General features: G+C 41.7%; 1 protein-coding gene across 3 annotated transcripts in view; it reads left to right on the top strand.

Moving 5' to 3' along the window:
- The window catches only part of THADA (THADA armadillo repeat containing), a 137,130-nt gene that overhangs the window by 22,360 nt on the left and 101,905 nt on the right, over positions 1-12,865 (top strand). For 2 of the 3 annotated variants that reach the window (XM_033144875.1, XM_033144873.1), the window contains exons 17-22: positions 855-1,068; positions 2,235-2,370; positions 3,432-3,568; positions 3,839-3,985; positions 6,018-6,175; positions 7,979-8,088. In XM_033144875.1, the coding sequence (XP_033000766.1) occupies positions 855-1,068; positions 2,235-2,370; positions 3,432-3,568; positions 3,839-3,985; positions 6,018-6,175; positions 7,979-8,088 (902 nt within the window). The remainder of the gene's footprint in view (positions 1-854; positions 1,069-2,234; positions 2,371-3,431; positions 3,569-3,838; positions 3,986-6,017; positions 6,176-7,978; positions 8,089-12,865) is intronic. The other variant, XM_033144874.1, reaches the window with a different exon arrangement.

Below are 12,865 nucleotides of genomic sequence, written 5' to 3'. Positions count from 1 at the left end.
GTTCTGTAATCGTTTTGCTTGTTGAAGGCTTAAACGTTGGGTTGAAGGCTGCTTCAGAGCTTACAGTGAGAAATGGGTTTGTTTGCCAGTGTCCAACCCTTAAAGAAAAGAAAAGAAACATTCCTGTTGCATTTAGGATAGCATTGGAACTGATATAGCAAAATGAGGGAGGGGACAAGCTTTTCATAGGTCGATACTAATGCATTGTTTGTCAGCTAGTTTTCCTGGTGGACTAATTGGAAGCAGAATTAAAACAGGATGGGCCACGACACCCAAAGTGGGGTTGCTTTTCCTCCTGTCTGCCATATTTATTTTTTGCTTCTGGGTTGGCAATTGAGTTAAGTACTGGGACCATTACAGTGGTGCCTCGCAAGACGAAATTAATTCGTTCTGCGAGTGTTGTTGTATAGCGGAAATTTCGCCTTGCGAAGCACGGTCGGAGAAAGCGCGGTTTTACGGAAAAAAACCCACAAAACATTTCCGTTTTGCGAGTTGCGGCCATAGGAAAAATCGTCTTGTGAATCACCCTTTTGTTAGCGAATGCCTTTCGTCTAGCGAGTTTTTTGTCTAGCGAGGCATTTGTCTTGCAAGGTACCACTGTAGTACAAATCAGCAGTTTGGATTTGGTCCTTCCATGTATCTGAAGATTTTGGTACCAATATCTATTTTAGTGGTTCCTGGTGGCTAGTTTGAAAAGTCCTTTTTACGGGAGATTTGTTTCTCTTCCTGCATAATAGCAACAATTCCCCGCCCCGCCCCCCCAAGTATATTTTAACAAGGAGTCTGGATTAGAACATAAATCAGCACAGTATTCAACAAACTTGTATTTAAAAGTGTTGAACTTTTTACTTCAGGAACCTCAGCAACTGCAGTCGTTGTTTCAAGTAGCAATGCATCTCAGCACAAGTACCAAGCCTTACGACTGTGTAACAGCTTCCTATTTGCTGAACTTCTTAATACACCAGAAAGGCCTGCTGAAGACCTGCTTAAACAATCATCTACCTCTGAACACATTTCAGCCGGATGAGGATAAATCTAGTGATCCAGTGGAGGAGAACACTTTGGCTGGTCAGTATTGAGCAGAAGAGGAAGTTCTGTTCTCTCCACCCGCCTCCAAAAGAAATCTCCTGTACATCTTTGAGTGCTTTTGTTGTGACCATAGAAGACAGAGAAAGACAAAGAACAAAAAGTAATATATTTTGAACTGGAAGTGCCCTAATTTGGCTGATTTCAAAACCTGATAAATGGTTCCCACCATAATTGAAATCTTGTCACTAGGTGTTTAGTCTTGTGGGATCGGTTTGTTCATATACACAGGGGCTGCATTCAATGTTAGCTTTGCACTAGCAGAAAGCAGTTTTGCTCATGCAAGGTAAAGCATCCAATTTTTGGCTAAATTCAGTGTCTAATTAACACAGTCTTTCAAGGCATGTAGTAGAACTACAATTGGTATCAATGGTATGTCATACCCTGTTAAAGGGACATGGGTGGTGCTGTGCTCTAAACCGCTGAGCCTCTTGGGCTTGCCGATTGGAAGGTCAGTGGTCTGAATCCCGTTGCTGTGTCCCAGCTTCTGCCAACCTAGCAGTTCAAAAGCACACAAGTGCAAGTAGATAATTAGGTACCGCTGCGGCGGGAAGGTAAACGGCGTTTCCGTGTGCTCTGGTTTCTGTCACGGTGTCTCGTTGTGCCAGAAGTGGTTTAGTCATGATGGCCACATGACCCAGAAAGCTGTCTGTGAACAAATGCCAGCTCTCTCGGCCTGAAAGCGAGATGAGCGCCACACCCCATGGTCGCCTTTGACTGGACTTAACCGTCCGGGAGCCCTTTACATTTTATCCTGTTATTTTATTGATCACATTCATTACCTTTTTGAAAATATCTTTAATGAATCAATTCCATTCCACAGTGATTTAAAAGTTATATGCTCCTTGCCTCAAATTGACAAAATGTTGCTCTTTAGTCTTGGCTATAGGAAAAACCTTCAAAATCTTGTATTCCAGAGCAAATCTCGTGGAAGCCAGTGGGAAAAGTTGCATTGTGGCCCCAAAATGAATGTATGTGTGTGTTCAATCCCTCTTCCTGTTCTTCTGTTTTCATGACCAACTTTTAAATTTAGAGGTGGCTCTCTCATGGCATCTTCAACTGTCTGTTTATTATTAAAGAATTTGATTTTGTACAGAATACCATGATTATCACTTTGATTTCCCCCCTGTGTTTGTACTAATATATAGTTGTCAAAAGCTTGATGGTGAACCTTGAAGGAGAAATACTGCAAGCAGACAAGTCTTTACTTCAAGCGGCTACTTCATTTCCAATGTATGGCCGTGTACATTGTATAACTGCAGCTCTGCATCAGTTACCATTAAAGTGAGTAATATTGCCCCTGTATTAGGTTAGGGATTAAACAGCTTGTGTAGGAAGTGTAAGGTGGGGTGCACCAGCCCCAACCTCTATTGTCAATGTGCCCGCCGGCTCCACCTTGGGGCTGAATGAGGGGTCTAACCATGTTCTGCTAAGGCACATAGATATCTCTCTGCAGTCAGGAACATAGCAGCATCCTACCCCCTGCATCCCCCAAATGGCGGAACTTCTGATCTTTGCGTGTTTAGTGTGGAAGTCTGTGGGAAGGGGGGGAAAATAGGTATAAAAAGGAGAATTCCTGGATGCCAAGATCAAAGTTTAGGGCAAGTACTCTTTGGTGAGAGAACGTCTGCAGAGATATAAAAATCACAAAATATGCAGCAAAGTAAAGCATGGAAATAGAGGCCATTAGACCTTTAAAATATGCCCTTGTGGATTCCAAAACTTCCCTATTCTGCTAGCATAGGAAAAGACTACAAGTAACCATGTTTACTTACAAACTTTCCAAAGGTCAGATTTATGTGCTTTTCCATACAGCATTCAGAAAAAGTTGCACGTGCAGTAAAACTTGGCTTAGTTACAGTGGCAAAAGTTCCTAAATTATTGGTATAGGAGCTCAAAAGTGGCTTGTATGAGCCATGCAGTCTGAGCTGCAGCAACTAGCTCAGACCTCCTTAAGCGTTGAGCTTCTCTAGTAGACTGGAAAGCAACAGTAGGCTTGATCACCCATTTCCTTCCAAGGTAAGGGAAGTGGACATAGCTAAGCCTGTCAGGACAGCTTGCTTTATGGTATTAACCCCTTCATGCATCGATTAGTTTTTTGGATGTTGGTTATAGGAGGCTGGTTATCCCATAGTCTGAAGGGGGTTTCTAAGTGCATTCTGCAGAGCGTGCTTAGAAGCCCCCCCCCCAATCATAAATTTTTGGAAGGCTATTCTAAGCTGCAGAATGGATTGCATGATTATAGTAAAGAAATAAGAAGTATTAAAAATTATCACAAAGTTAATGTTGTTATTTTGTCACGATGAAATGGTTACTTTGAATTCCATGATTTTCTCTTCTTACAGTATTTTGACCCTGATTCCTGAATGGAAAGAGGTGGTGGCAAAGCTTATTCTGATGTCTTACGAGCTTTCTGCTGTAGTGTCTCCAGTAGTTCAGAGTTCATCACCAGAAGGTCTTATTCCAATGGATACTGACTTGGGTAACCCATGAATATTTCTAAAAATCCTGGCATCTCTTGGTGCAGTAGTTTTATGTAGCTTGTTCTTTACTAAAGTTGTCTTCAGCCTTCTTGCTAGTTCCCGTTATGTATCTCTCATTAGTGGGGTTCACTGTGCCGTTTGGTTGTTCAGGACATAGAACTGGAAATATCTCCTGAAGAGAGTTCCACTCAGTGTTGTGGAAATATTGATGAATCAACTCTTGTTTGGAAAGTGTTGGTTTTTAAGCCAACTTTCTCTGTTCTCCATAGACAGCTCAGAGCGCTTGCAGTTGATTCTGCGTGAGATACAGCCACGTGATACGAACGATTATTTCAGCGAAACAAAATTGTTCCAAGAGCGCTGCAGGCTAGACTGTACCAGTGAGGGAGCGGAAAACATTTGCACTGAAATTAGAGGTAATTTCAGATGAACGGTGTGTGTGTGTGTGTACACATGCAAGGGAAAATGGTGGTGGTAGAGGTTAACCATCTTTTTAATGTCTCCACCTTTCTCTCTTTATGAACCAAAGTGGCTTATAAATGGCCTCTGTTAGAAAAACCCCTGCCCGCTGGATTACCTCTGCTGCCTCCTATTTTTGTCTGGTTTTGGGAAATCCTTTTAAAAGTTGCTTTTCACATCAAATCCACTGGGTGGGGTAGTTGAATTTCACACACTTATAAATGGCCTCCTTTGGGACCTTCATTTCAAAACAAGTAAAATGCTGGGAATGTTGAGGTAAAAATCCATCTATGCCATATGAAGTTAATTTTTTAAAATCATTTCCCCCTCCCTTTAATTCCTACAGTTTCATATTCATGCATGTAGTTTTTTAAAAGCAATAGATGGATTGGTTGAAAAAGGGATTGTTTCTCCTTTGTAAAAGTCTTTTAACTGAATATCTGCATTTTTAATACTTTGTGCCAACACACCTCCTGTAGCCAATCTTAATTTTGTGTCCCATTGGTGAGGTCTGACTTTACATCATTTTATATATATATAATGTGTGTGTGTGTGTGTATGTATGCATATGTATATGTATATATAATTTATAAAAAAATTATATGCTGCTCGATTATAGAAAACCTCAAAGTGATTATGACATATTTTTGCTGATGTAGCAGTGATTTCTTCAGCTGCTCCAAAACAACACACACCGACACACACACAGGACACTGTGTGTGTCCTGTCTATGTTAAACTTATTCTCACATTGTTTCATTGCCCTGGTCCACTGAGAGGAAATCACAGGTGAAAACAGGTGTGTTTATGGTTTTTTTTTAGATCTTGCCCTGCACATGGAAAAGGATGTTGTAGAAAATAGATAAACCTCTATATCTAGGTTTTTTGTGTGTGTGATGCTAAACAGACTGTAAAACTGGGATGATGCTGATCACCTGTTCAGAGAGGGGACTGGCTTCAAGAAGCCAAGCAGATCTCTAATGTGAGGCCTGGGAGCCTAATCAACTGTTTGGCAAGAGAGGTTGAAGGCCTTCAGAGCAAGGACATGTTGCCTGCTTAATCCTACGCCATAGAGCAGGGGTAGGCAACCTAAGGCCCGGGGGCCGGATGCGGCCCAGTCGCCTTCTCAATCCGGCCCATGGACGGATGGAAGAGGAGGTTAAGCCGACGATGATCAGCTGGGCACAAGATGCGGGGCATAACATACTATTTGTAATATGGGAAAATGTTTCCTTTTATTTAAAATGCATCTCTGGGTTATTTGTGGAGCATAGGAATTCGTTCATTTCCCCCCCAAAATATAGTCCGGCCCACCACATGGCCTGAGGGACGGTGGACCAGCCCATGGCTGAAAAAGGTTGCTGACCCCTGCCATAGAGTCATAGAGTTGGAAAGGACCCTGAGGGTCATTGATTCCAGCGCCCTGCAGTACAGGAATGAATATGCAGCTGTCCCATACAGGGATTGAACCTGCAACCTTGGTGTTATTATTCATGACTTCTCTCGCTGTACTGACTTAGAAACTAGACATAAAATGCCAGCAACACATGCTCCTATCAAGATTGTTGGAAATTCTGGTCTTGGGGAATCTAGTAACATAGGAAGCGGTCTCAAATTGACTCAGACCATCGGTCCATCAAGCTCAGTATTGCCTTGCCTTTCGTGGACAGCAGTGGCCGTCCAGGGTTTCAGGCAGGAATTGTTTCCAGCCTTGCCTATTTACTTTGTTTACCAAAATGTATACACTGCTAACTAGAACAAAAGGCCTCTTAAGCGGTTTACAATAGGAATTGTAAAAAATACTCCTTTTTAAAAAATAGATAATGTTGAAATATATATTTTTTAATGTAATCTGTCATTTTAAAACAGTGGTATTTACTGAAATTGTGTGTCAGAAATTTACCTGCTAAAATTAAATGCCTGGGTTGACTTGCTGGAACAGAAGTCTTTAGCTGTCTCTACATATATCCATTATACTTATTTGTTTAAGATGAAGAACAGCAGACATGTGACGTAACAGCTCAGATGGTGCTGGTTTGTTGCTGGCGAAGTATGAAGGAAATATCATTACTTTTAGGCAAGTTGTGTCAGCTTCTGCCTTTACAGGCGCTTTCCAATTATCCAGATGCACTGATAACAGTAGAACAGGTAAGACTTACTTAATATTTTATGGTTTGAAATCTTCTGTCCTTGGAACTGTATATGAAGTATTGGAACAAATTACTGTTGGCCTTTTGTCTATCATGTTTTTTTTTTTTTAACCTGTCTTGCTGTTTTCCAAATATTGCTGACGTTTTATGGACAGACACTTGGGCGGGGGGGGGGGAGGTGTTGGCTAGATGTTAGCAGCAGCTGTGCTTACTTTAAATTTCAGATTCTTTTAATTGGTTCACTTCTCTGTAATTTGGCATCGAGAAGTAACTCAAAGGATTGTTTTAAGAGACAAAAATATTCAGGGAAGATTCGTGACTGCTTATACCAGGGAGCAATTTTGAATAAAACAGTGCTTTAGCACTGCAAATTGTTTACTGATTTTCCATTTAGGTACATTTAATTACTGTTTACACTGATTACCAGTTACGATACAGTATTCTCATAGATGAGCATTTTACAGAGGGCACTTTCAAGTGTAATCTGAAGTTGCTATTCAGGCCATCCATACTTGGGGAGTCTTCCATTTATTTCATGGAGGGGGGGTAGTCATATATCTATCCATTAAACATTGAGAATTCGTTTAACTGACTTCAGCTTCACTTCCACTTATATGTTTCTCATTTGGCAAACGGCAAGGTGAGAGCCGATGAAATTGCCATTTTAGTATAGCTTTTATGGTCTGTAATTTTCGACAGCAAACACATTGATGGATTGAGGGTATCGTGTTCCCCACAGGCTGGATGACAGAATTATGCCCATTCAGGGCTGCTTTTCTAACGCCCCCTCCCTTTTTTAAAAAAACCTCACGGAGGCTAGCACACCATCTGGGACTGTTCAAGAGAACGGACTACAGTGTTTACAAGAAATTAGCTTACCACAAGTATTTCATTTGGAAATATTTTGGATTTATTAGATTTCTGGGTTTAATTGATGACCTTTTCCCTTTCCCATATGGTTTCAACCAGACCAGTTTCCATCTTGGCAGTCTGATATACACAACATGCTTTCTTCCTCTTCTGTCAGCCTTTCTCAGGAGGCTGGAGGTGGGGGGGGGGTCTGGAAGGTCAAATCCTGCTCCTGCAAAGGCATTGCCATTGTTTTAAACTTCAGCCAGCTACTTGAAAGGGTACTGGTGACCAACTGCTTAGTGTATCCATTGCTTTTTGGCTATCCTATGCACAGGGAAGTAATGCTAATATTTTTATTTGCACGTTGTCTCCAGCAGATGTTTTCATCTGGCTGAGAGCTGTGCTTGGACCACTTACAAGGCCCAGGGAGTGCGGAGTCATCAACAATGTACCTCCATAATAATAATAATAATAATAATAATAATAATAATTTATTTATACCCCACCCATCTGGCTGGGTTTCCCCAGCCACTCTGGGCGGCTTCCAACAGAATATTAAAATGCAATAATATATTAAACATTAAAAGCTTCCCTAAACATGGTTCCCCACCCCTGACTTACGGCATGATTGGCATCACGCCTACCCTCCTTGTGTTTTCACATTGGGGAAAGATGGCACGGGCGTGAGCTACCGGCTAACCAGCCCTCTAAAGTATAAAAAGCAGCTTTTAACAACTAGTGCATGCAAGCAGTGCTAAGAGTTGCTGTCAGGAGAAACAGTGCAGTTGATTTACGTAGGTAAACTTGGGAGCAGACCATAGGTTTCAATGGGGCTGTGTAAACAATTGCATTGGCTCCGTCTGCGATACCATTCTTCTTAGCCTGTCAAAAGTATTTGTGTGTAAAATCCTTGCGGTTTTCTTAAGAAAATGCAAACCGTTCTTTCTAGGTGAAAGAGATCGGGGAGTATTTCAAGCATCATCTTCTAAAGTCAAGGCACAGAGGGGCGTTTGAGCTGGCGTACGCCGGTTTTGTAAAGCTCACTGAAGTACTCTCAAGGTAAACTGCACCAAAAGTCACTCTCTTCTGTAGCATTCAAACTTTCGTGCAGGCAGGAAGTCACTTGCGTGGATATGAACTTGCTTTTTCATGGGGTATACCATAGTTTTAGCTCCTCCCTGCACACCCAAATATCATATTACCTAACCAAGACCTCAGTGTTTCCTTGGCTCTCTGTTCCTCTGTATACCTGCTTCCTGATAGCTAAAACCAATCCAAAGCAGGTCGTCTTGCAGTACTTCCAAAATATGCTGAAAGGAAGAATGTGTTTCTCTTAATTCAGGGTGGGAAACCTGTGGCCCTCCAGATGTTGGACTCCAGCTACTCCTAATCATTTGCCATGTTGTCTGAGGCTTGTGGAAGTTGGGATCCAACCATTTCAGAGGACCACAGGTTCCCCATTCCATCCTCTGAGGTAATTTCATAAATGTGAAGCAGCCGTCCCCGCTTCAGCATATCCCTTGCTCTGCCTACAACACATCTTACTTATTAAACCTTTCCACAAAAATACTCAAAAGACAGCTTACCCCCCCAAAAAATGTGCAGGACGTATAATACAAGAGCCACTAACTTTTAGCTTTCTGGATGTTTCTGAACTACAGCTTTTATTGTCCTTGACTATTTGCCATGTGGGCAGTTGTGTGATTTAAATGCAGAAGGGTGTTCTGGTGAGTGGTGAACCCATCCCTCAAGCAGTTTCTCTCTTCAGCTACTTCCCTACACTCCAAAGCTGTTTTCCCTTCACTTCTGGTATTGGAGCATAAATGGAAGAAAAATGATACCTGATGTCAGGAGATGGACTACAGAGAGTTCAGCATCCTTTGTCTGTGCCATTTCCCTAAGCCTGACAAAGGTGTATGTTCAAGATCCTTCCAAAAAAACCAAAAACTGCTGTCCAGTAGTAGCCTAGTAAATGCTGAGATTTTGAGGAAACGTGGAATAAATTCTCTTCTCCACCCCCCCTCTCCTTTTGAAAATGAGTAATACATTTACAGCTTTCAGAAAAAAGACCTGCAGTTTTGCTTGGAAATTCTCGCTGCTTTTCATTGGCTGATGTATAAATCTGATAATTTATAAAGGCGTACAAAGGCCGACTTACACCCGCTATGATGAATCGTATTTTTCCATTTCATTTTAATTAGTTCTCCCACATAAGAACTAAAGCAAAGTCAACTTCATCTGGGTGCAGTCCATGCTGTCAGGGCTGAGCCCATTGGCCACTGTCGGAAGGGAGTGAGGAGTTGGGCCGGGGAATCAGAGGCAAGGAGCTAGCCAGGAATCGGAGCCAAAGAACATAGAAGCACACCAGAGCCAGGAAAACTCTTGTTGCTCGGGCAAAGTCCCATCTCAAACAGGAAGCCGCCTATAGTGCTTCCTGTCTTGGGGGACCTAGTGGAGAACTTGGATGGGTATGGTCAGTCCAGAATCTGAGAACTCTTCAGAGCTGTAGGTGATGCTCCATTGCTCCAGTGATCACCTGAGGCTGTTCCACTCATAACCTAGGTTTTTTTTTGCCTGTTAGCTATTGCATGTATTAATCTTATATGCCTTGTGTTGACATTATAATGACTATATTAGGGGAATAATTTCCTGGGTTGCTTTTATCCTAATAATAATAATAATAATAATAATAATAATAATAATAATATATTATTTATACCCCACCCATCTGGCTGGGTTTCCCCAGCCACTCTGAGTGGCTCCCAACAGAATATTAAAAACACAATAAAACATCAAACATTAAAAACTTCCCTAAACAGGGGAATGTCTTCTAAACGTCAGATAGTTGTTTATTTGCTTGACATCTGATAGGAGGGCGTTCCACAGGGCGGGCGCCACTACCGAGAAGGCCCTCTGCCTGGTTCCCCGTAACCTCCCTTCTCGCAGTGAGGTAACTGCCAGAAGACCCTCGTAGCTGGACCTCAGTGTCCGGGCAGAAGGGTGGGGGTGGAGATGCTCCTTTAGGTATACTGGGCTGAGGCCGTTTAGGGCTTTAAACAGGCATAGGCAAACTCCGGCCCTCCAGATGTTTGGGACTACAATTCCCATAATCCCTGACCACTGGTCCTGTTAGCTACGGATGATGGGAATTGTAGTCCCAAACATCTGGAGGGCCGGAGTTTGCCTATGCCTGGCTTTAAATCTTGAGGTAGGAAATCTTGAGATAGGAAACATGATTCACTAGTTTTTAAACCACCAGTCATACTGTGAACAAATGCTTCCTTGGCCATTAAAAGGCATTGTGGGATTTCTATATACAATGCTGGTCTCTTGCAGCAACTAAGATTTTATGAGCTGGTGTTTCAGATCTTATCCCCTCTATGAGTTAAATAGGTGGTGAACATCTGTCCATCAGTTTCACACACACACACACACACACACACACACACACAAAGCAATATTGGAATAATACTATAGATATACTGGTAACTTATGTGGTTGTGGCAAGAGAGAAGATGCCAAAATGGCTGAGTGCTGAACACTAACTACTATTACTAGCAAAAATTGAGGCAACCTAACATACAGGCCTTCTAGAAGAAAATGCTGTTTGGGTTGTATCCAACTGAGCCGTGTTTGTAGACCCACTGAAATAAATAGGATTGATCCTATCCATTGATTTCATTGGGTTATGACTAAAGTTGGGTGCAATCCTTTATTTTCTTCATTTATTACTGTATTATTTGTCAAGATGACACATGAGGAAACTTGTTGCCCTTGACTGAATTTATGTCTGAAATAATATCCCATTGAGAAGCCTACCAGTTTTGCTCGTTGATGAATAACATTGTACATTCTGTTTTATACTGTATGCCCACAGATAAAGCACCATTTTAATTACATTGCAAAATTAAGATACCTTTAGCACATTGTTGGGGTTTTTTTTTTGCAGGGGGGGTAGTGTACAGCTGTGTGGCAAAAGGTGCAGTTTATGTGGGACGTTTATTGTATTCTCTGAAAATGCCTGGAGTCGCTTCTCTGCCTGCACAGGAGATTGTTTAAACTGGCAAGAGGAAAAGTAAATCAGAGTAACCACAAAAAGCCATTTGCTGAATTAGAACCAGAGCAACTTACACATTGGCGAGCTGTGTGATGTTTTAATTAGAGGTTTTGGAGATTAAGTATGATAAAATTAGCCGCTTGTTCCATCTGATACAGATCAGGAGTCAGCATGGGCAAAGACATGCATGAGTTAGTGAATGCCATCGCAATGTTGAAAAGCTCTTTCCCCTCACTTGCCACTTGCTTCTCATGGAAACAACTTTTCAGCCTTCCCAGAGGGTTGTGCTATTGCCAAGTCGAAGGGAGTAGTCTCTTCCATTTTCAAAGTCAACAGTTCTCACTTGTTTTTACTACTTCGGGACTACCAGAGTTTTGCTTGCAGAAAAATGTGGGAGCTGTAGTGGGTGACCTGAAAGGATTGTATTACTTCCGGCATCATCAAAGCAGCACAACGTCGTGGTGCTAAGGATTTGTCAGATTTCATTTCTGTATATTTTCCCTCTTTTCTGCTAATCCCAGCAGGAGGGAGCTTCATGTTTGTTCCAAGATAAGCCCAACAACTTTTCCTTTCAGCTACATGGTAGCTCGGCTATATTTTTGTATTGCTTTCTCAGTGAATTCCAGGCAAGGCCTAGAGCTGGTTTGCATGACACGCTAACCCAGCCATGGGATAATCGTGAACATACCTCCCCCCCCACCGCTTTTATACAGCTTCCTCCCCCTCCTGCATTTGCGGCATGAACAAGTCCTAGAATGGCTTGTTGTGTGAACCAGAATCATGGAGTGGTAAATCAGTAATAAACTAAGATCAGTGAACAGTCACAAGGTTTTTGAGATCATATATATCTGTGTGCATGTGTGTCTTGGTGAAGAGAGAGGAAATATTATGAAAAAGAAATGGCTATCATTCAGGGCACCCCAGGGTGCCACGGCACACTGGTTGAAAACCACTGGGCTAAACTGTGTTTGGCTGTGCTAGAACGTCATGCTGGTTTGTAATGTTTCTGTATATTCAGTAGGCTACTTAATTTATTGACCCAGGATGCATGCATGGCAGCTTACACAAGAATAATAAAATAGTTAAAAGATGAAGAACACATGAAGCAAACCTAGTCTAAATGGCAGCAGATAAAAACAAATCCAGAAAAGCAGATTAAAAACAAAACCCACAAACCCAAAGGGCACTGCACTCCAAGAAAGAAGTCTTCAGTAAGCATCTGAATGGTTAAGGAGAAGGGGAGCAACAGATCTCAGTGGAGAGAGGATATTTCCACCACCTCTGTGTCACCACCAAAAAGGCCCTGTCATGGAGGGGAGGGAGAAGAACAGGGTGACATGCAGTTCTAGGATAGATCTCTGTACAGAAATTTTGCCTGTGGTTATATAAATCAATTTCATTGCACCATCTGAATATGAAATTCGCTAATATAGGACGTTTAGTATCCACAAATTTAATTTTAAAAACTTTAGATGTTGATGTCTTCCTAAGTTGTTGCATAATGAATGTGTCTTTAAAAGTTTAAATACTTACCCAAATGCCATACTAAAGCCAGATGTGTTGCAATTTTGTCTTACTCAGTTGCTTAAAATCCCTTAACAGGTACATCAGTATTGTAGTTCCAAAGCAAGGTAGTTATATTATCACTCACAGTTATATTGCTCTTCATAATATTAAGGACTCCGCATCCCAGTCCCAATATTCCCAATATACACAGGAGCATATTTTCTTCTGAAAAATAAGCTAATATGGCTTTACAAGGTCTCTTACAACTTGGAA

The sequence above is a fragment of the Lacerta agilis genome, chromosome 3, assembly GCF_009819535.1.
Source record: "Lacerta agilis isolate rLacAgi1 chromosome 3, rLacAgi1.pri, whole genome shotgun sequence".
NCBI lineage: Eukaryota > Metazoa > Chordata > Lepidosauria > Squamata > Lacertidae > Lacerta > Lacerta agilis.
The sequence above is the reverse complement of the archived record's forward strand: the minus strand, read 5'-3'. Positions and strand labels throughout refer to the sequence as shown.